The sequence below is a fragment of the Callorhinus ursinus genome, unplaced genomic scaffold, assembly GCF_003265705.2.
Source record: "Callorhinus ursinus isolate GAN/ISIS: 27379988/994484 unplaced genomic scaffold, GSC_fseal_2.0 scaffold24, whole genome shotgun sequence".
Taxonomy (NCBI): Eukaryota; Metazoa; Chordata; class Mammalia; order Carnivora; family Otariidae; genus Callorhinus; species Callorhinus ursinus.
The window spans coordinates 18,441,449-18,465,480 of record NW_027397086.1 but is presented as its reverse complement, the minus strand read 5'-3'; the positions used below and the strand labels follow the sequence as shown (position 1 = coordinate 18,465,480).

General features: G+C 42.1%; 1 protein-coding gene and 1 long non-coding RNA gene across 4 annotated transcripts; one reads left to right on the top strand and one right to left on the bottom strand.

Moving 5' to 3' along the window:
- Positions 1-5,749: 5,749 nt before the first annotated feature.
- On the bottom strand, positions 5,750-11,787 carry LOC141369931 (uncharacterized). 2 transcript variants are annotated; one of them, XR_012373516.1, is made up of 4 exons: positions 11,679-11,787; positions 11,022-11,200; positions 10,230-10,363; positions 5,750-5,811 (listed from the first exon to the last, which is right to left on the bottom strand). It is a non-coding gene; the product is annotated as an uncharacterized lncRNA (long non-coding RNA). The 2 variants fall into 2 exon arrangements; XR_012373515.1 differs by having other exon boundaries at positions 10,230-11,200.
- ZNF483 (zinc finger protein 483) lies at positions 7,671-18,127 on the top strand. Of its 2 annotated transcripts, none has more exons than XM_073876558.1 (6): positions 7,671-7,739; positions 9,371-9,911; positions 11,546-11,634; positions 12,690-12,816; positions 13,201-13,296; positions 16,501-18,127. In XM_073876558.1, exons 2-6 carry the CDS (start codon positions 9,524-9,526, stop codon positions 18,042-18,044), a joined length of 2,244 nt encoding a protein of 747 aa, XP_073732659.1. In that variant the 5' UTR covers positions 7,671-7,739; positions 9,371-9,523; the 3' UTR covers positions 18,045-18,127. The 2 variants fall into 2 exon arrangements, with proteins under 2 accessions (XP_073732659.1, XP_073732660.1); XM_073876559.1 differs by lacking the exon at positions 7,671-7,739 and adding an exon at positions 7,752-7,952.
- Positions 18,128-24,032: the final 5,905 nt, after the last annotated feature.

Sequence of the window (24,032 nt, the reverse complement as noted above, 5' to 3'; positions counted from 1 at the left end):
CGTAAATATATTACAACTTTTTGAAAGGCTTTAACTATTAGTGATTAGCATATTTTTATGTTACAACTTTTGAGAGTTGAAATATATCTCTTAATGAAAGGGACAGAGGCTTTTTGGGAAAAAAAAGAGAGAGAGAGAAAGAAAGAGAGACATATCCAGGTGTTGTTATTCACTTCCTCATTATCTAATTTGGTATATCAAATTGTCCTTTTGAAGTCACTTGAAGTTCTTCCCCGGGGGTAATCAACCATAGACTGGAGGTGGCTGAGAGGTGTGGCTTGCTTTTGTAAGATGAGAGAAGGGCCATAGTGAAAAAGAGCACCTTGACTTTTTTTTTTTAAGATTTTATTTTTAATTAATCTCTACACCCAACGTGGGGCTCAAAACCACAACCTGGAGCTCAAGAGTCGCATGCTCTACTGATTGAGCCAGCCAGGCGTCCCATGGACACCTTGAATTTAGAGCGTTCTTAGGCAAAGCAATTTAAAGGAAGAATCGGGGCACCTGGGTGGCTCAGTTGATAAAGCGTCAACTCTTGATAATCCTTTGAAAAAAAGAAAAGCATTGACTCTTGATTTAGGCTGAGGTCAGGATCTCAGGGTCATGAATCAAGCCCTGAGTTATTGGGCTCTGCACTGGGCGTGGAACCTGCTTAAGATTCTGTCTCTCTCAAAAATAAATAAATAAATAAAATAAAATAAAAGAAGAATGTATATGACCAAGAGATTGATTCTCTTAACATTATCCACGTTTTCAGGGCACCTGGGTGGCTCAGTTGGTTAAAGTTCTGCCTTCAACTCAGGTCACGATCCCAGTACCCTGGGATCGAGACCCACGTCCAGCTCCCTGCTTGGTGGGGAGTCTGCTCCTCCCCACTACTTGTGCGCTCTCTCTCTCTCTCAAATAAGTAAATAAAATCTTAAAAAAACAAAAACAAACAACACTACCCATATCTTCATATCCTAAGAAATCCTTCACTACTCCCAAAGGACCCTAGCTTTAGGGTGTTTTGAGTGTTTTTTGTTCTTATCATATTCTATCCCTAGTCTCTCCTTAAAAAAATAACCTACCTCATCCTTCTCTTTCCATTCCCGTACTCAAGCTGCCCCTTTATTCTTTCCTCAATACACTGGACTACCCTGAAACTAAGCACTCGAGGATCAACCACCAGCATACTCTGATGAACACTTTTATCCTGATCTTGTTTGAACTGTGGACTCCATTCTCCCTTTCAAAACTCCTCTACTAGGTCTTCCCTACATAATGTTCTCCTGATTCTTTTCTATCAGTTACCTTCACTGTCTTCTCATTCTCTGCCACCCCTTTGAAGTTGGCACTTTGTTGGCTGTTAGTCCCAGACCACTTCTCACTCTGCCTGCTCCTTCTTGGCCTTCCCTGCTCCCTCATCTTCAATTACTAAATAACGATTTTCTCTCTCCAGTTAAGTTCTCCTGGACATCTCCACCTCATGTCCTACCTGTGCTTCAAACTCGGTATATCTCCAACCGAATATATTTTCTTTCTCAAACCTATCTCCTGTATCCCTCAGAGTGTGTGGAACCAGCATCCGGTTGACCAAACCAGAGACCTGAGAGTAGCCCATCATCCTATCTTCTCCCTCAGTGTTACTCACCATCTGCGGATTGTCACTGAGTAGTATCAGGTAGGGGTTCTCCTGTTCCCAGCACAGAAACCAACTCGTGTAAGGACAATATCTGAAGATGAGTACTGGAGTAATTCACAGAAACAAAGAAAAATGAAAGAAATTGGCTTCGAAAGGATAAGAAGTGGGCACAACCAGGGTCTCTGCAACAGGAACTTGAAGATCATCTCTCAGGGAATTACAACCAGATAATGTAGCAACAATACAGCCTTTTATTTCTGGATGTTGTGGAATAAGAATGATAAGCCCCAACCTCTGATTTGACCTTGATTAAAAATAAAAGAAACCATGGGTGCAAATGCTAATAGATGAAAGGTAAACAACCTTAGTGACATAAATTCTTTGGGAACCCAAAGTGTTCTGTGACATAAATTCTTTGGGAATCCAAAGGATTGTGTTGGTCTATCATTTTTCAACAAGAGGGATGATTTTTAAAAATTGAGAGAGAGATAAAAGAGATGATTTTTAAAAATTGCATTCTGATGACTAGAGGAGCACGATAAATAAGAGACCAACTCTTAAGTGGCAAAGGTCATGTTTAAATTTCAAATCTAGGGGCGCCTGGGTGGCTCAGCCGTTTAGCGTCTGCTTCAGCTCAGGTCATGATCCCAGGATCCTGGGATCAAGCCCCACATCGAGCCCCGCATCGGGCTCCCTGCTCAGCGGGAAGCCTGCTTCTCCCTCTCCCACTCCCCCTGCTTGTGTTCCCTCTCTCGCTGTGTCTCTCTCTGTCAAATAAATAAATAAAATCTTTTTTTTAAGATTTTTTTTTATTTATTGAGAGAGAGAGAGAATGGTAGAGAGAGAGCATGAGAAGGAGGAAGGTCAGAGGGAGAGGCAGACTCCCTGCTGAGCAGGGAGCCTGATGTGGGACTCGATCCCGGGACTCCAGGATCATGACCTGAGCCGAAGGCAGTCGCTTAACCAACTGAGCCACCCAGGCACCCTAAATAAAATCTTTTTTTAAAAAATTCCAAATCTAAATGTGCTCTACTTCTTATTATGATTATAGCTTCTTTAATATTTAATAAGGAACAAAAGACTACTCTTAAGTAATCAAATCATCTCATTCATGCTCTAAGTGAATTCACTAGCCTTAGATGTACTAAATATATTGTGTGGGTGCTTCTGTCAAATCAAGAGTATTTTGAATGACTTTCTCTCAGACCTGTAGAAATTAAAGCCACCTCTGATATAGCTGATCCAAATGCAAAGTCTGATTTCTTCAACAGTGTCAAGTTTAAAATCCTGGGATGGGAAAGTTGACTGATCTAGTTTGGATCACTTGTCCACACTGGTGGGGAGTTGGGACTATTAATAGAAGAAGGAGAATGGGAAACTTGAACAATTAGACAAACAATAGCAACCACCTCCCACTAATCTAACTAGCAAATATTCATTCTCCTTAAAATGGCTCTAATCTGCCACTTCCTCTCTATATCTTCCTTTCTTTAAGGCATCTTTTGGTAGAAAGAAGTACTCAGTCTTTAATCTTTTGCCTTCTGGCTCTGGCTTCTTCACTTTACCCCGATAAAGATCACCACTATTACTCTGAAAGTTTACCATGACTTCTCTCATGTTTTAATTTAATTTTTAATATTAAACATATATACCTTTTTGCTTTATACATATATTTCTATATTTTGTATATCCTATTATAAATACAAAGAATTTAATTTTTATTTTATTTTTTTTAAGATTTTATTTATTTATTTGAGAGAGAGAGAGAATGAGAGAGAGCATGAGAGGGAAGAGGGTCAGAGGGAGAAGCAAATTCCCTGCTGAGCAGGTAGCCTGATGTGGGACTCGATCCCGGGACTCCAGGATCATGACCTGAGCCGAAGGCAGTCGCTTAACCAACTGAGCCACCCAGGCGCCCAAGAATTTAATTTTTAAAACTTAGTACATATGTATGTATTTTTTAAATTTAGCTACATTATATTCCTTCTAGGTGTACAACACAATTTAATATATGTATATATTACTAAATGATCACCACAATAAGCGTAGTTAACATCCATCACCACACATAGTTTAAAAGTTTTCTTGTGATGAGAATTTTTAAGATCTATTCTCTTAGCAACTTTCAAACCATAAGGTTTTGTTAACTGTAGTCACCATGCCGTACATTATATCCCCAGGACTTTATTATAGTGTAACTGGAAGTTTGTACCTTTTGACCGCCTTCACCCATTTTGCATACCCCCTATATTATATTATATTCAGTGGTTTTTCAAGACAGCTTAGGCTCGGGGCGCCTGGGTGGCTCAGCCGGCTAAACGTCTGCCTTCAGCTCAGGTCATGATCACAGGGTCCTGGGATCGAGTCCCGCGTCGGGCTCCCTGCTCAGCGGGGAGTCTGCTTCTCCCTCTCCCTCTGCCTGCTGTTCCCCCTGCTTGTGCTTGCTCTCTCTGTGTCAAATAAATAAAATCTTAAGAAAAAAAAAGACATCTTAGGCTCCCTGACATCTCTCAAACATCAAACATTTCTTGCAACTCTATCCTCTCTTGTCACCCTTAACTCATTTTCCTTCTACCTTATTTTTAAAAAGATTTTATTTATTTATTTGAGAGGGAGAGTGTGCGGGCATGAGCACAAGCTGGGGGAGGGGCAGAGGGACAGGCAGACTCTCTGCCATGTGCGGAGAGCCTGAGCTTGGGCTCCATCCCAGGACATCCCCCTGAAACGAGATCATGACCAGAATGGAAATCAGATACTTTATCGACAGCCACACAGGCACCCCTTTTCTACCTTTCTAAAGTTTGCCTGATTCCCTCATCATTTCCCCTTCCTACTCCTTTATGCACCTTATCAGCAAACCTTTCCTGTAAAGCGCTAGCTAGTATATAGTTTAGGCTTTGTGGGCCACAGAGTTTCACAGCTGTTCAAATCTGCCATTATAACATGAGAGCAGTCATGAACACTACAGAAGCAAAGGAGCATGGTCATGTTCCACTAAAACTTTATTTACAAAAACAGTGGGCTGATTTGGACTGAAGACCATAGTTTGCTGATCTCTCATCTAGGAGCTTCCTGAGGACGGGAGACTAGGAGACGAATGTTGGGAACCTGTACGTCTAAAAATGTCTCCAATCTCCAACTGAAATACCCAGGATGATTGGGATAGAATTCCAGGTTGCAAATAACCACTCCTCATCATTTTGAAGGTACTGCTCAATTTCTTCTCACTTCCCTAATGCCTTGTTTCCTTTAGCTCGGTTGGCGCCACTAGCCTCCAGAGGTAGGGCTTTACCTTAAGATTTTATTCAGGTAAGGGGCGCCTGGGTGGCTCAGTCGGTTAAGCGTCTGCCTTCGGCTCAGGTCATGACCCCAGGGTCCTGGGATCGAGCCCCGCATCGGGCTCCCTGCCCCGCGGGGGGTCTGCTTCTCCCACTGCCTCCCGCTCCCCCTGCTTGTGCTCTCTCTCTCTGACAAAGATTTCATTCAGGCTCACTGAGCTATTTTACTTCATTAGTAGCATTTTTTCATTTCTAAAAAATAAAATCCGTTCGAAGACATTGTGATGTTTTCCAATTTCCTGTGCCCATGGACTATCTTTTCCTAGAATTTGGTACCAGGAAAATGTTTGAATCTCACGGAAACTTCTATGCTGTCTTTTATGGGACAATAAGCACTAAGTAATCCATTGTGATTCATTTTTTGTCTTGACTATTAGTGTCCAATTGCATTAAACTCTCATACCATATTCAATTCATTTGTGTCCTCAAATGTTTAATAAAAATGAATAAATGTGAAGGAACAGACAATGGGAAGGCAACTCTTTTGTCAGCTATTTCAGCACTCCAGACTGAAGGGAAAGAAACAGATATTTCCTTTCAATGGAAGGACATCAACACCACATTGTAATACCATATATCTAGGTGGGAAATAGGTCAGTGTAGCCATCTTTACAAAATATAATCTGCCATATAGTGCATGATTTTGATGTTTTATTTGTTCTCACCCATCAGTATTTGCAATAAATCACCAAATCCTACTACTATCATGTCCTGGGTCTTTTTTAGTTCATCACCATTTAGACCACCTTCATCATCCCACTTGGATTATTACATAACCTCCTAAAAAAACTAGTCTTTTTGCCTCCAGCCTTCTCTCTCCAATCTTTTTCTCTCCTGAAGCCAAAACACCTAAAAAGCAAACAAACAAACAGACCACTTATTTGATTAAGTATTCCTTAGCTTGCTTATCCTGACTAGAAATCCCACCAGATTGCTTACTGTGAAACTGATTTGTGGTTTTCCTCTTTCTTTACTGATGCACAACCCACCACTCTTTACCATGATGTTTGCATTTAACCAAAAATTAGTTTGGTCACAGTTCCAAGACGGAGTCATTTTTTTCCTGGAAACTTAATCATATGTAGCACATGTCACTTACTTATATGATATTTCAACTAGTTTAGTGTTTCTCAAGGTGTAGTCCAAGGATCACCCACAATGGATTGTAGAGGGGAAGGTCCCAAAATTTGTATTCAAATGAAGAATACCATGTGATTCTAAGGTACATACAGTTTGAGAACCACTAAGTAAAGTTTCTCTGACGTGCTCAGTTAAACTTAAGAGCCAAGTTTATTTCATGTCCCTCTGCTTTCTCCAGCTTCTCCTTGATGTCCCATTTTCAACCTGACAAGAAGCGGTGGGTAGAGAAGACTATGTACTCTGACCTGGGACTGGGCTTCTTCTTGACTGTGGGAGTTTCTTCAGCTTGCCTTTTTGCCTGTGAGATGAGCTCAGCGGTTCATTTATTTGAGTTTGCTCCAACTTTTTAAAGTCTCAGGGCCTTGACTCACCCTGGTCTTTCAGTCTAGAATGTTTTTCTCTCCCAACTCCACCCATCCAAAAGTCATCTCGTTATTCGAACCCTCCAAACAATCCTTCTGGAGTCCCTCAGCCCTATATGCTATGCCCCCCAGGAATCCAGGCAAGCGCCCATTCATAAATTCAACAAATCTACTGTGCCCTACTATGTACCAGGTACTGTTCCAAGGCCTGGAGATTGTGTCTCATGGAACAAACCAGACAAAAATCCTTACTCTTGTGGAATTGGTATTCTAGTGAAGAAGACAGACAAAAACCAAAAGAAAACAAGACAGACAATATGTAGTAAACAAATAAATAAGAAAATTGTATGTTAAAAGGGGAAACAGGAGTGGGGAGGGGTGGGGTTCCAACTGAAGCAGTGTGGTGGAAGAGCTTCATTGAGAAGCTATTAAAGCGTGGAAGAGTGAGCCATAGGTCTACCTACTGGAGGGGCATGCAGCCAGAAATGCCAGACAGGTTGGAAGGGGAGGGAGAGCAAGGAGACCGTTGTGACTGGAGCAGGGAATTCTAGGAAGAGGTCAAGGAGGTTATGGGTGATCAGATTCTATCAAGCTTTGTAAGCCACTGTTAAAATTTGGGGTTTTACTCTGAGTGGAATGGGAAGCTTTTGCAGGGTTTTAAGCAGAGGAGGGACATAATCTGTTTTACGTTTTTAACCATCTCTCCGGCTGCAGTGTAAAGAATAGAAAAGATTAGAAAAGTGCATTCAATAGGCTATTGCAATAATCCAGGGGAGGCATGATGGCGTTTTGGAGCATGGTGGCAGGTGTGAAAGTCATAAAATTAGTACTTGTTCAAATGCAACTTGTGGCATTAATTATGGCTTGCATTGAATGTATCACTAACATGCTTCTGCAATGGGTTTTCCCAGCCTGGATTACAGCGAAGGATAGGCAAAGGAAGGAGGAGGGATGGTTTGAGGTTACCAAGGAGACCAAGCATCATAAATCTGAAAACCTGAGATGGTTGTAGGCCTTTAGGCCTCTGGCGCAGCAATAATTCTGTAGCCGAGCCCACCAGCCGTTTCCCAATGACCATGCGCAACAGGCCAGGTGGGAGCCTATGGAAAACACAGGACTTTTGCAAAGCGGGACGAACGCATCCCGGGAATCGTAGTTCTGCGCCTTTACGCAGGCGCAGTGGCCCCTCGCCGGCTTGCGCGCGCAGCTCCTGCAGGACCAGTTTCTAGAAGCTCATTGCGGTGGCGTTGGTCCTGACTGCGGGTGCTGATGCAGGTAGCGGTTATCCCGGGCCCCTGATTTGGGGGCCGCGGCCAGCTCAACGGCTCCAAGGATGCACCCGGGGCGGGGTGGATGGGGGGTAGGCGGGGAGCCGAGCGACCTCACCGTGCACTCCCGATGCCGCAGCTTCGGGGGGAGGTTGGGCACTGTCCTGAACGACGGAGCTTTCCTCCATCCCTTCCCCGCACCTACGGTCCTGCAACTTGGGTATGCGGACAGTTTGGGCGGGAAAATTCCTTGATGTGTGTGCGTGGGGGAAGGGAGCTTTTTGGTGACTGCAGGATGTTTAGCAGCATCCCTCGCTGTACCCCCCCAGGTATGTCTCGGTAGCGCTCCTCCTCTCCAGTCGCGATAACCAAGATGTCTTCAGCGCCCCCCTCCTTTTGAGAACTGCTTTCTGCCTGCGTCACGTTTTCGCGGAGCCTCTGTTGTAGGCCTCCTGGAGACCGAGACAAGTGTCTTAGTCACCGCATAGCCCCAGGTGCTCAGCGCGGCGCAGGTACTAGGTAGGCGCCTAATATTTGGCGAAGGAATAAGTGACGTCATGCATACATGTGTGCCGGGCTCTGTGCTCGGAGGTGGGTAATTACTGGTGTAATAGTTGCAACAGGAGGAGAGTGTAGAGTGTGCTTTCACCTGCCGCATTGTAGCGCATCTCACTCAGGCTGTATTGTCATTTCCTGGGTGTTGTCTCATGGTGGGGACCCTGCCCGATCTGTCCACTCGTGTCTCCGTAGTGTCCTGATGGTCAGTATTTGCAGAATTAAAGAACACATGTAACACAGGATAGGCTTTGTGCAAAAGAGCACTTGGGGATCAGAGAAAGCTTTGTACAAGAGGTGACAGTTGAAAGGAGTCAAGTTTTAGGGGATGAGTAAAAGTTTGGTAGGAAAGGGAAAGAAGGCAGCTTCCAAGGAGAGGGAACTGCTCAATGCAAAGGATGGAAGGGGATGGAGGGTGCGTGGGAATGGGGACATTTCTTCTTTCTGGCTGCAGCATCCATCAGGGGCAGCTAGAGCTCAAGAGGTGAGGTCTTCAGGGCAGGGTCTCTAGATCATCATGCATGGCCTCTGCATTTGAATTTTACCTTGGGACAGATGGGGGGGGTGATAGGACCCGGGTTTGCATATTAGAAGGAATCCTGAGGCTGCAGTGTGAGACTGGATTGAAGAAACCTGTACATGGGTAGTTTAAGTAGGATAGAATGGAGAGGTTCTTAGGAAATAAAAGTGCCAGAACTTGGTTATTGATTATGTGAGGAATTTGAGAGGCAAATAAGAAATCAGGCTTGTGAGTTGAGCACCTGGAGGGAAATGGGTGGCCTGTCACTGCAGCAGTTCGGGAGCTGATGAATAAATTTGTGACTAGATTCTCTTGTAGCCGTGAGCCTCTTCTCACGTGTTTTGCTTATGAGTAGTATTTAGTCGGAAGAAACTGTTTTCTTGGAGGGTATCTTTAATTACCGTTAAAATCTCCTCCACTTCTCACCTAGACCTTTAGTGTAGCCGCTGGGCAGGGCTGTTCTAGGCCTCTGTGTATGTCTACACATATATCTGAACCAAACCAAGAACAATGTTTTTAGGAGTAATAATTGGTTTTACTCAATATTTTCTATCTCTTGACAGTTTCTGCAAGATCATAAGCTGAATGTTTGGATCCCTTGATATTTCGCTGCCCATAGTGGCTGCTGGTGGACTGTACTGATAATTCAACTGGAGTCTAAAGGGAATTGGATTCCTGCTGCTGATCCATTGCAAGCTGTAGTATCCTTGAATAAGATGACAGCCATCTCCCCAGACCCTCAGACTCTGATCTCAAGTGAACCAAGCAAGGTCCTAAGAATGGATACTCCTGGGGATCAAGAAGCTATCCCGAGAGGAGACAGTACTGACCCAGAGACTTTCAGACAGAGATTCAGATGGTTTTGTTACTCAGAAGTGGCTGGACCCAGAAAAGCCCTAAATCAGCTCTGGGATCTCTGCATTCAGTGGCTGAGACCAGACATCCACACGAAAGAACAGATTTTAGAGCTTTTGGTGTTTGAGCAATTCCTGACCATTTTGCCTGGGGAGATCAGATTTTGGGTAAAGTCACAACATCCTGAGAGCAGTGAGGAAGTGGTGACCCTCATAGAGGATTTGACCCAAATGCTTGAAGAAAAGCAAGGTGAGGTTTATAGATGGCGGGAGGAGGAGGGAGCAGTCTCCTCAAGGTGTGAAAGTAAACTCCAAAGAAAGCCATTGATTGCTAAAAAGGAGTAAGTTTGGGGTTGGGACTGGCTTGGGATCAGCCCTACCTTTTACTGTGTAATCTTGGGCAAGCTATGTAACCACTTGGAATCTTTTTTTTTTCTAATCTGTGGAAAGGGATTCCCATCTGCTTAGTCTTTTATGAGGGTTAAACCTGATAAGGTATAATACTAATTTCTTTCCTTTCAGCCTTGAGTAAAAGGGAATCTTAGAACACAGAAGAGAAGGAAATTACCTGCACACGTTTGGGGTCACAAGCATATCATCCAGGGCAGGCCTCAACTTCTGCCTCCAGCGTGTGAGGAAAAATGTTTCTATCTGTGATGATGGAAATGCGTTCTGTGCTGTTTGGCACTTCATATTAAGCATCTGAAATGTGACGAGGGCAAATAAGGAACTGAATCTTAAATTCACATAGCTGTATGTGGTGAGCAACTACGCTATTGGATGATGCGGGTCCACCACGTTGGGGAGGACAGCTGACTGGCAGTTTTATGATTACATTATTATACACACACAAATGTATAAAATATAAACTGAATTATAACATACCATCGTAAAATATTGTTCAAAAGACTTATAGCATGGATAGCCCTTTGAGGGCATGCAGTCCAACTTTTATAAAATCTAATGTGCTACAGATGTCCCAAATGTGTGTAGCAGATGAGCTACTGTAAAGCTCTCAATACATAGGTGGGACAGTTTGTATTCTACCAAGAGTTCCCAGATAGGGAAATGGCATTTACCTCTGCAGAGTTAAATTGTGGTCACACAGCTAATTGGTATGTTCAACATCGTGGTTTCCTGTCTGACTTGGCTGTCAGGGCAACATGGTGCTTCTCCAAAATTAGGGCCTCTGTGCGGAAGCCCCTCGCAATAAAGAATCTCGTGAATTGATCACTGTAGCATTCTGTAAGAACAGTTTCCTTAAAAGAGTCCCTTCTAATTCCTGTTGATTGTCTAATCAATAAGCTGCCTAAAATTTATTTTCATAAGAAAATAAAGCATGATTTAAAAAATACTTAACCCTTATCAGAAGAAGAGCTGTTGACATCTGATGGTATGTAATATATTTAGTTGATATGTTCAGGTTCCTGATTTCTGGCTTTAGGCATCTGCTGGTGACCCCAGAAGAGGAGTGTGTTCCTGAGACCAGCTGGGTGCTTTCATTCAAAAAGTGATTCTCTGCAAGGCATTGTGCTAGGACTGTGAAGAAAACAAATTAATACATAGAACAAATATGCTGTTTTACCTTAATACAGCCTATGAATATTTTTAAAATTACTATGCAAATAAAACACATTAAAACGGTAGGTGTGTGGATTGAATGAAATCAATTATTGTGAGCTTAGGAATTGAAAGGCTATTTTATGGAGTAGGGGGGAAAGCTTCGAGTTTAAAAAGAAAGTATATGTGGCTTTTATCTCTGTTTTAAAAAGAGTGGGAAAAACTTAGTTTCTTTTGACCTTTTTCTCCAGAGAAACATGTATAAGATTTTCTAGTCTGAGGAATGCATTTGAAAGACTAGAGTGTTCTTTTGCCCCTTTCTAGATCCAGTCTCTCAAGAGTCTGTTATTTCCCAAGAGGAGAACCCTGAAGAAAATAAAGTGGTTTCTGTCCTTCCAAGTACTGAGTCCCGGGTAAGCTTCCTTTCACTGGTTTTCATTCTTAAGTGAATACTTACTGAGCTCCTATGGAGTGGCATAAAGATAACAGAATAATGAAGACCGTTTCCTTCACATTCTTCACATTCTTCGAACTCATTCTTCAGATGCTATTTTATTTCAGTTACCCAAATTTGTCACAAGTCTGACTCTGAGAAAAACAACAAAAAAAAGTTTACTAAAATTCTACAATTAGGGGGAGTGGGAGAGGGAGAAGCAGGCTTCCCGCGGAGCAGGGAGCCCGATGCGGGGCTTGATCCCAGGACCCTGGGACCATGACCTGAGCTGAAGGCAGATGCTTAACTGACTGAGCCACCCAGGTGCCCCTCTACAATTATTCTTGATAAAATTAGTCAAGTAGGAATAGAATTGTATTTCCTTAATACAATAAGAAAAAATCTCCAGCTGAACAGTATTGGAAAATAAAAAGCAGCTCTCACAATGCCTGTAAAAAGAATGTCTAATCATGGTGCTGTTGATGAGTAGTTTTTGAATATTCTAGCCAGTGTAAGATAAGGGAATGAGGTAAGTATTGGTATGAAAGAGACAAATGTGTGTTATTTGCCGATAACGTGGTCTATTTGGAAAACCACTTGAGAATCAACAAGTACTAAAACTCATAATTGAGAAAAGTGGCTAGTTACAAATTAATTAGAATAATTTATAATCAGTTACAAGTCACTTTAAAAAATTTTTTAAGATTTTATTTATTTGAGAGAGAGCGCACGTGCGCACACGCATGCATGGGGGGGGGGACAGCAGAAGGGAGGAAGAAGGCTCCTCACTGAGCTGGGAACCCAGGTCCAGCGCTCCATCCCAGGACCCTGGGATCATGACCTGAGCTGAAGGCAGACGCTTAACTACTAAGCCACCCAGGCGCCCTGAAAAAGAGAATTCTTATTCACAGTAGTAATTATACCACTGTAGTAGACTGATAATGGCTGCCCAAAATGTGTCCACTTCCTAATCCCTAGATAGAACCCGTGAATGTTAATCCAACGCAAAAAGACTGTATTTTGTGTGTTTGTTAGGAATCCGTGACATTCAAGGATGTGGTGGTCAGCTTTTCCAGAGGAGAGTGGAGGAGGCTGGAGCCTTTTCAGAAGGAGCTCTATAAGGAAGTGCTACTGGAGAACTTTAGGAACCTAGAGTTTCTGGGTAAAGATATCTCTTTATGATGTAACGTATGAGCTGTACATCTTTTCATCTACCATTATTGAAAGATAAGTGCTATTAACTGTATTGGCTGGGCATGCAGGGGTGATCCAACTAATCCTAAAAATGGGTTCTGAAAATGTACTTTTCTGCAATGTTTTCTCCAAAAAAAAAAAAAGTTTCTGCTTCATTGAACTAGAAATGTTGAGTATCACTGTGCTGTCATCGAGGACCTAACCTTCCCCAGTTCCTCCTCATTTTCCAGGCTTGAGGTCTGTATTTGACAGCATCTTCTCTTCCCTAGAGAACCAGAGGCTGTGCGTGAATGTTGGAACATGTTTGCCCTCTGCAAAAACAGTCATTTTTTACTCTTTTCTCTATGAGCAGGCTTTCCAGTTTCCAAATTAGATTTGATTTCCCAATTTAAGTGGGTTGAACTGCCATGGCTGCTGGAAAAAGAAATCTCAAAAGGCTCCAGACCAGGTAAGTTGGTGAAAAGCAAAGAAATTAAAAACAGTTATTTAACCAAGTCATTGTGAAGAGCTTTTGAAATGTTGGGTGGGAGAGATGCTAAAATAGAAAGGTGATTAGAATAGACCCTTTGCCTTCCTGGAATACTCAGTTTATTGGAGAGACCATTCATTTAGGTCCTCTGAGAAGTAGATGCCAAGACGTGATTAGCTATGCCAGGGACTCACTGGGGAGTGAGGAAAGTGAAGGAAAATGGGAGACCTGTGAGAGTGGGTGGGTGTAATACCTGTGAATGACAGAAGGGAGGAAGGAAGGCTGGGTAGGAAGTGTCTTGGACTGATGTGTGGTGTTTTGTTTTTTAAAGATTTATTTGAGAGCGAGAGAGTAAACGAGAGAGAGCATGAGTGAGGGGGAGGGGGAGAGGGAGAAGCAGACTCCCCACTGAGCAGGGAGCCTGACGCGGGGCTCGATCTCAGGACCCTGAGATCATGACCTGAGCCAAAGGCAGACGCTTAACCGACTGAGCCACCCAGGCGCCTGATGTGCTGTTTAAGAAAGTTTTGGCAAGGCCAAAGAAGAGTTCCCCAGCCAGAGTTGCCTATCAGGAGTCCTGTGTCTCTGGGCCTGCCCAAGTGTCCCTGCGGTACTTGCCATTGACTGGGAGCAGCTGTGGGAAGTGGCCTTGGCACGCATGCCTTGGTGGAGTCAGAGAGCAGCCACGGGGGCTAAGTAGGCACCACAGAGTTGGCGATCTGAGCAATGCATTTCTGGGGACGCCATGATATGGCTATCAAAGCACACAGTGTTGGTAATGGGATATATGCTATACTAACACCTGTACAAGGAGCCATGGGAAGCGCAGGAGCTATGGCTTACTTAACATTTAAGTTGAATCTTGAAGAATAAGTAGGAATTCCATCTAGCAGACAGCATGGAGAGTATAATCTCATTTTTGTTAAAAGGAAAAAAATGTACATATGTGTGTATATATCTAAGTATATAAAATCTTTTTTTTTTTTTTTTATTTGACAGAGACACAGTGAGAGAGGGAACACAAGCAGGGGGAGTGGGAGAGGGAGAAGCAGGCTTCCTGCAGAGCGGGGAGCCCGATGCGGGACTCGATCTCACGACCCTGGGATCATGGCCTGAGCCGAAGGCAGACGCTTAATGACTGAGCCACCCAGGCGCCCCTATATCTGAGTATATAGATATAGATAGATTTTTTTAATGTCTGGAGAACATTCATGTTAATCCTGGTTATCTTTGAGGGAGTACGTTTTTTCTTCATCCTCTTATCTTAAAATTTCACAATAAATATACAGTTAAAAAATAAGTTATTGCTTATATATCAATACCTTGGTTGGTTTTTTAAAGAGGAAAACCAGTAATTTCACTTAGCTCTATTCCATCTTAACCAAAGTCAACCATTTGGCTGTTTTCAGTATAGGTACCTAAATAAGGGATATTATGTTTAATACAAATGGTATAAATATGCTCCCCTCTCCCCCAGAAGCATTATGTAGATGTACAACTTGTTTAAAAAGTTAATTTATAACAGACTGGAGAAAAACGTAGACAAAGCAGAGTCGGTAACTATAACATACAAAATACTTAAGCAAATCAATAAGGAATGCTGAGTCTGTTAGAAAAATGGGTGAAGAACTTGAGCAGATAGCTGACAAAATTAAAAGTAACTGACAAAACTAAACTTTAAATTGCTGCAAACTTGGGGCGCCTGGGTGGCTCAGTCGGTTAAGCGACTGCCTTCGGCTCGGGTCATGATCCCAGGGTCCTGGGATTGAGCCCCACGTTGGGCTCCCTGCTCAGTGGGAAGCCTGCTTCTCTCTCTCCCACTCCCCCTGCTTGTGTTCCCTCTCTCTCTGTGTCTCTCTCTGTCAAATAAATAAAATCTTTAAAAATAAATAAATAAATAAATTGCTGCAAACTTGAAAAAAATGTTCCAAGTCATCAGACAACAATGAACTATACATTTAAAGGAACAGTACTGAGGCACCCGAGTGGCTTAGTTGGTTAAGCCTCCAACTCTTGGTTTTGACTCAGGTCATGATCTCAGGGTCGTGAGATCGAGCCCCGTGTTGGGCTCCACACTCAGCATGGAGTCTGCTGGAGTTTTTTTCACCCTCTTCCTCTACCCCTCCCCTGTGCTGTCTCTCTCTCTAAAATAAATAAATCTTTAAAAAAATGCACAGAATTTCTAATAATGGTTAACTTCTGGGAATAGAATTTTGTGTTTTATAATGAACTCTTTAAAAAATAGTTTTATGAAAGTGATGGTGTGATTTCATGATTAAGAGCCAAGATGAATGATGTGGCTCAAAGTTCTGAGGGGAGTGTAAATAGAGTATGGTTTTGGAGAAAGCTGTGGGGACTGTGGGACTTGAACCCAAGGCCCTAAGTGTTTGTGTTCGGGAAGGTGTGATGGGATTGCATTTGAGGTAGGACGAAGACCGGAAGAATAGGATTGAAAACACGGTAGTGTGGTGGGGACAATGAATGGATCCCTGATTAGAGTGTATCCATAAGGTTGACTGTGGTAGCCTTTGAAAGTCTAGCGTAGGCGATGCTGCATGTCTGTGATGTGATTAACATTTTCTATAAACAGTGCTATTTGGCTGCTTTGAAAAGCAGTTGGTATAGGGATCAAAAGTATGGGCTTTGGTGTCAGAATAGATGAGAAATCTGTTGCTTACAACACATGTGACTTTGGGCAAGCGACTTACACTTTGTGTGCGTAGTTGTCACATCCACAAAACGGATAATATCAGCATCTACTTTATTTTGGGTTGTTATGAAGATTAAGGGAAATACAAGTAGAGTGCTTGATATGGGGCCTGACGTTTACTAAGCATTCAGTAAACGTTTGCACTGTCGTTATGATTTGGAAAGAAAATAGATTGGAGCTAGAGAGAATGAGTTTGAACCTATTACGGAAATTGAAATGAGGGTGAGAACGTGCATCTTTATTCTAACTATAAAGCACAAACTTTTCATTTTCCCCAATATTTTTCTTAACCCCTATGTTTACCTAGTTTCTCTATATTATTTTTTCCTTCTCTGTTTCCTAAGATTCTGAAAATCGTCCAAGATATATTCATATTGTTTACAGTCATTTCTACCTCTCTTCCTGCCTCAGTCCCAAATAGGACAGCTTCTTGTACTGCAAACGGGACACATTGTATTTGTTATTTCTTTTAGAGGGTGAACCTAGAGGTGAATTGAAGGAATCCTCTCGAAATCAAGATGTTCTTCTGGAAGAATCAACTTTAGATAAAATAATAGAAAGATGCCTAATGGGTGCTAATTATGGCTTGATGGGAGAGTCCCGGAAACGTAGCAGTAAGGAATATTCGCAAGTCGCAGGCACACAAAAGAAAACTCATGGGAGAAGCAGTAGGGGTGAGGAATTTGACCCAGAAAAGAGCCCCTTTGGAAGTAATTTCAAGCAAACCTCGGAAATAATTAAACATCTGAGAGTCTACTTAAGGAAGAAATCTCGGAGGTATAATGAATGCAAGAAACCCTTCAGTTTTCATTCAGACCTTATTCTGAACCGCAAAGAACACACTGGAGAGAAGCCACGGAAATGTAATGAAGGCAGGAAAGTCTTAGGTCACTCTTCCTCCCTAACTGAACATCAGAAACATCAGAAAATGCATTTGGGGGGTAAGACCCAGAAGTGCACTAATTGTGGGATAGCCTTTACGCGGAGCTCATCCCTTAAGAGAAAAAACTCCTCTATGTGTGAAAAATGTTGGAAAAATTTAAATCAAGATGCAACCTCAGATAAAGATGAGGGAGCTGAGATGGGAGAGAAGACCCATAAATGTAGCAAATGTGGAAAAGCCTTTGGCTATAGTGCCTCACTGACCAAACATAGGAGAATTCACACAGGGGAGAAACCCTACATGTGCAATGAATGTGGAAAAGCTTTCAGTGACAGTTCATCTCTCACGCCACATCACAGAACTCATAGTGGAGAGAAACCCTACAAATGTGATGATTGTGGAAAAGCTTTCACCCTGAGTGCCCACCTCATCAAACATCAGAGAGTTCATACTGGAGAAAAACCCTATAAATGTAAAGAATGCGGGAGACCCTTCAGTGACAGTTCCTCTCTTATTCAACATCAGCGAATTCACACTGGAGAAAAACCCTACACGTGTAACAACTGTGGAAAATCCTTCAGTCACAGCTCGTCCCTTTCCAAACATCAGAGGATTCATACTGGAGAGAAGCCCTATAAATGCGGTGAATGTGGAAAAGCCTTTAGACAGAATTCTTGCCTTACTCGACATCAGAGGATCCACACTGGAGAAAAACCCTATTTGTGTAATGACTGCGGGATGACGTTCAGCCATTTTACGTCTGTCATTTATCATCAGAGACTTCATTCAGGAGAAAAACCCTACAAGTGTAACCAGTGTGAGAAAGCCTTCCCTACCCATTCACTCCTCAGTCGTCATCAGAGAATTCATACTGGCGTAAAACCGTATAAATGTAAAGAATGTGGGAAATCTTTCAGTCAGAGTTCATCTCTTAATGAGCATCATCGAATTCATACCGGAGAGAAGCCCTATGAATGTAACTACTGTGGAGCAACCTTCAGCCGGAGCTCAATCCTTGTAGAACACCTAAAAATCCACACTGGAAGGAGAGAATATGAATGTAACGAATGTGAAAAGACATTTAAGAGTAACTCAGGCCTCATCAGACATCGGGGATTTCATTCTGGAGAGTAATTCTTGAACTACAACAAGGTGGTTTGGGGGGGGGTGGAATCTCATCAAATTGTCCCTTATTAAAAACCCAGGGTGTAAACTACCACAGCATTGATCAGTAGCTACCACTCCAAAGGGTTGGCGGCTGGGGAAAAAAAACACTCTTTGCCATTCACCACTCTCCTTTGGTAGATCATAAGTAGGGTTGGTAAAGTCCCGTGGAAAGTGAAGAAAGCAGGATGAGATGGGCAATGGTTCTAAAAGGCCAAATGCAGATTTATAAAGCAAGAGGAGGTGCACGGGACCCACTGACGAACCTTTCTTCAATAGATTTCCCTCTTCTAGCTTCTAGCAAGAACTGGTCTCGAGTCATAACCTAGGTTCTGGGTTCTGGCCCAGTTTGCCAGCCAGCTCACTGTATAACTTTGGGCACATCATCTGACCTTTCTAAATTTGAGTTTTCTTTACCGGTGGCACGAGGTGGGGAGATGTCACGATTTCCAAGTTTACCTCCGATCCTCTCTGAAGCTGTGAGAATAAGCAAAACACTTTTGGTTCATTGGAATTTTCAAGTTTCTCTAGTAGAAAAGCACTCATTTAAGATCCTGAACTGAGAATGCAGTATCCTTGTTGAATGCCTCACGCTGGAATCCCTAGACTATCAACAGGAACGAGAGGGCGGAGCTCACGCGCGCGTGTCTTCAGGGAATGTTTTAACTGGACAAAGTACCCCAACCTGTTTCTCCCTCTGGGCTTTGAGGGGCTTAGGAATCTAGCGGGCATACGTTGGAACCATCTCAGCCATGAGAGTACCAGTCCTAGGAAAATGGGTTGGGGGCTGGGGAGGGGGGTGGTGGGGAAGGAAACGGGTGCTGAAAACAGAGCTATTCTGGATGGACTATCTTTTGCAAAATAGAATTCTATTTTTTTAAAAGTTTGTTTATCCCAAGTACTGCCCCGTGTAATCGGAGTGCAGACATTGTGTATGGCAAAGGTCACAAGCTAAGATTGGGCCATTTGATATGTTTTGGTTGGTCTGCATGGTAAGGGGAGTGTGAATGTGTGTGTGTGTAACTAGTTGTCACTGTTTAAAAATATAGATTTCATACCAAAAAAAAAAAAAAGGCTTGCCTTGAAAAATTATAAGGTCTGACAACTGGCCCATATTTCAGTGGAGAAGTCAGCTGGTTTGGGGGAGCACGGCTGTCTTTACACAGGGAATCGACTCTTCTGGCCAGCTTCTCTGATTTATAGGACCTGACTTACCCCACTATAGGAACTTGATACTCTGGTCCCCTACCGTCTGGAGTTCTAAAGTCTAAAGTATATTCTAAAGTCTAAAGAGACTCCATTGATAGTAAAATTCAGGAAAAGAATGTAGAAATCCCACAAAATAACTTCTCAGTTAAGTGTTTTTGTTGTGAAATTAGACCTAAAAATAAGGGTGAGCAGATATTAGTGGATTATTTCTTATGATGAATTTCATTCATTGGTGGAGTGTGAATAATTTCTGACTGAAAAAGGCATTAAAACCCTGAGTCAGGTTTAGGTCTCAAGCCCTAGGGTTCTGGAGGCGCCCTACTGATTGAACAATGGTACCAAAAAGTTTGTAAAGTTGAAATTTGAGGTAGCTCCTGTACACATGAGAACGAAAACAGAACACTTTTGGCTTACGGAAGTGAAGAGATTCTTAGTGCTGATGGGAGACTCAGCAGTATTTGCTGTGATTTAATGGGTGTAGGTTTGCAATGCTACCTCTGGATAATGCTTTTGGTTTCTTCCTTACACCCCACCCCCCACCCCAAAAAAAGCTTGTAGTTCAGATATTGCTGTGTGGTAAATTGATCTGCATAGTTATTGCTAAATGGACCAACCAGAGACATTCTAGCCATGAAAGGAATATGGCTTAGGAGAATCATTCATCTGGTCTTAAGTTTTTTTCCAAACATATATAAACCCTGATTTGTTTTTTTTAAAAAAGATACAATTTATAGAGAAATATGTAAAATTCTTGAGAAGAGGCTTCTTCCAGTATGTTTACTGGTTACAGCCTCCAGTATTCATATACCAGTACCAGTTGGGTATCTGGAACGTAGAGAATTTTTTTTTTAAACAAGTGTATTGGGGTGTAAATTACGTATAAGAGTCATTTCAAGTGTACAATTCAGTGACTTTTGGCAGATTCACTGAGTTGCACAATCATCACCATAACCCATTTTTGGAACGTTTTATAACCTCAGTAAGATCCCTCATGCCTGTTTCCAGTTAACCCCCATTCCCACACCTAGTCTCAGGCAATCACTCATCAGTTTAACTCTGTCTCGAGAGTTGCCTTTTCTGGACATTTTATACAAATGGGATCATGTGTGGTCCTGTGTTTTTCATTAACGTATTTTCTAAGTTCATGTTGTAGCACATCAGGCCTTTATTATTATTGTTAAATGATACCCTATTTTATGGGTATACCATATTTTGTCCATTCACCAGCTGAAGGATGTTGGGGTTGTTTACAGTTTTTGGCTGTTCACAATGCTGCTTTGAACATTGACGTGTAAGTCTTTCTGTAGACACGTTTTCATTGTTCTTAAGTAATGCCTGAGTGGCTGGCTCATAGGGTAAATTTTGGTTTAACTTTTTAGGAAATTGCCAAATTGTTTTCCAGGTGAGTACATCATTTTTTCAGTCTTGAGTAGCACTGTATGATCCCCTACAATCTGGGGAATATATATCTTAAAATTTAAAGAGACTCCACTGATAGTAAGTGAAATTCAGGAAATGTTTAAAAAAATCATAGAGTGACTTTTCAGTTAAATTTTCTTTGTGAAATTAGACCTCAAAGGAATAGAGTGTGCAGATGCTAGTGGATTATTAAGAATTTCATTGGCAAAGTCTGAATAATAATTTCTAAATGAAAAGGTAGCTAAAGCCCTGAGTCAGGTTTCTCTACATCCTCACCAACCCTTGTGTTATTGTCTTTTTCATTATAGTGTCCTAAGGGTTGAAACGGCATCTCTGTGGTTTTAATTTGCATTTCCCTGATGGCTGATGATGTCGAGAATCTTTTCATGTGCCCTGTAGCTATTCATAGATCTTCTTCGGAAAAAGGTTTATTCAAGTGTTTTTTCCATTTAAAGAATTGTGTTTATTGAGTTGTCGTATTTTTTATTCTACGTAAAAGTTCTTTCTCCAGTATGGAGAAATACTAGCCACAGAGCGCAGCCTCTAACCCTGCTGCGTGATATTTATCAAAAGTTTGTTTTCAGTAGCTACTTACGTATAATTGCCTAAAATATATTTGATGTCGGCCATCATCTAAGTACTTTAAATTCATTTTTTATGTCCTATCAGATCATCAGGAGATTTTAAACTTCTTTTGATTCCTTACAGAATTGATCTTATTAACTATTAACTAAATTAATAGTATTTAATAATACTATTAAAACCAGTGTTTGACTTTATGCCCTTTATGTACATTGACAGGTATTAAAATCAGCCCTTTAACACATTCTACTTTAAAAGGAAGACCTTGTTTTTCAAAAATGTTTCTTCTTAATGAGTTTCCACTGGAGACACTTCTCTCAGGCCACAGGATAGGATAAAGCTGCTGCTGTCAGTGACTCTCCTTTTATTTACTTATTTTTGAATTAGTTTTTAATGTGGCAAAATATATATAACCTAAAATGGGCCATTTTAACCCTTGTTGGGAGTACAACTCAGTGACATTCGTGTTGTTGTATAATCATCAGCACTGTCCATCTCCAGAACTTGTCTGTCATCCCAAACTGAAACTCATCAAACAGTAACCCCTCATTCTGTCCTGCCCCCAGCCCCCGGTGACCACTCTTCTGCTTTCTGTCTCTCTGAATTTGGGTGTTCTAGGCACCACCTATAAATGGAATCATTGAATATTTGTCCTGTTTTGTCTGGCTTCTTTCACTTAGCAAAATGTTTTTAAGGTTCATGTTGTAGCAGGTGTCAGAATTTCATTCCTTTTCAAGCCCGAATATTCCATTGTATGTCTATACCACATTTTGTTCATTCATCCGTCAACGGACATTTGGGTTATTTCCACCATTTTGACTATTGTTAGTGGTGTAAAATAGCACAGTCCCTGTTTTCAGTTCTTCACAGATGTTGTCAATGGCATCTAGAATGGAGACTCTTCCTGGAAGGTTTTTAGTTCACTTTCCCGAGATCCAACGGAGGAATCACTATCTATGGCAGCTGTAGCCTTACGAGATGTATCTCTTATAAGACCTGGAAGTTGAAGTCAGTCCTTGATGCAGGGACTGCAGAGAGGATACTGTGTCAGCAGTGATGAAAACCACAACCTTGTACATCTTCATCAGAGCCCTTGGGTGACCAGGTCAATTACCACGAGCAGTAATATTTTGAAAGGATTTTTTTTTTTTCCTGAGCCAGTAGGTCTCAATAGTGGGCTTACAGAATTCAGTAAAAACCATGTTTAAACAGATGTGTTGTCATCTGGGTCTTGTTCCATGTATAGAGCACAGGCAGAGAAAATTTAGCATAATTCTTAAGGGCCCTGGGATTTTCGGAATGGTAAATTAGCATTGGTTGTAACTTAAAAGTCACCAACTGCATTAGTGCCTAACAAGAGAGTCAGCCTTCCCTTTGAAGCCAGGCACTGACTTCTCTCTAGTTAGGAAAGTCCTAGATGGTGTTTTCTTATCAGGCACTTTGGTCTGCACCAAAAATCTGCTGTTTGGTGTAGCCACCTTCATTAACTAGCTAGATCTGGATAACTTGCTGCTGGTTTGCTGTTTATGTTATGGAGGCGCCTTCTTTCCTTAAATCTCATGAACCAATCCCTGCTGCTCCCTTCGAATTTTTCTTCTGCAGCTTCCTTACCTCTCTCAGCCTTCATGGAATTCAGGAGAGTCAGAGCCTTGCTCTGGATTAGGCTTTGGCTTAAGGGAATGTTGTGATTGGTTTGATCTCTCCAGACCACTCAAACTTTCTCCCTATCACTAAGAAGGGTGTTTTGCTTTCTGATCATTCATGTGTTCATTGGAGTAGCACGTTTAATTTCCTTCAAAAACTTTTCCTCTGCGTTCACAACTTGGCTAACTGATGCGAGAGGCCTAGCTTTTGGCCAGTCAGCTTTCGACATGCCTTCCTACTAAGCTTAATCATTTCTGGTTTTTTGATTTACAGGGAGAAATGTGTGATTCTTCCTTTCACTTAAGCCCTTGGAGGCCACTGTAGGGTTATTAATTGGTCTCATTTCAGTATTGTTGTGTCTCAGGGAATCAGGAGGTCCGAGGAGGAGAAGAAGAGAGAGACCCAGGGACAGTGGGTCGATGGAGCAGTCAGAACACACACATTTATCAGTCAAGTTCACTGTCTTGTATGGGTGTGGTTCGTGATGCCCCAAAACAATACAGTAGTAACATCAAGGATCACTGATCACAGAACATCGTGACAGAGATGGTAATAATAACTGAAAAGTTTCAAGTATTGTGCGAATTCTCAAAACATGACACATAAAGTGAGCAAATGCTATTGGGAAAATGGTGCCAGTAGACTTGCTCAATACAAGGTTGCCACAAACTTTCAATTTGTGTAACACAAAAAACCACACACACAATATCTGTGAAGCACAATAAAATAAGATATGCCTCTATTTTTGCACATGCTACAAACATTCGTTAATGCTTAGTATATACAATGCACTTTAAGAGATGAGGAGATGAATAGTACACATTCTCCCCCCTGTAGAAACCTAGTCGGATGTGTAAGACTGATCTGTACTGGGGGCTGGGTAGGATGCAGGTCAGAGTGGGATTGCAGCTAACAGCTAAAATGAGCTGTATGCAGTGCTAAAAATGCAGTGTAAACCTAGTAGGTGGGAGCACATGGGAAAGTGACTGACAGCTTGGGGGTAGGAGTCGGTTGCACCCTGTGTTGCCACAGTTCAGGCCCCGCATCATAACCTTTCTTCCCAGCCCTTTTGAGGAGTTGTGTTTTATTACCAGGGCAGTGGAG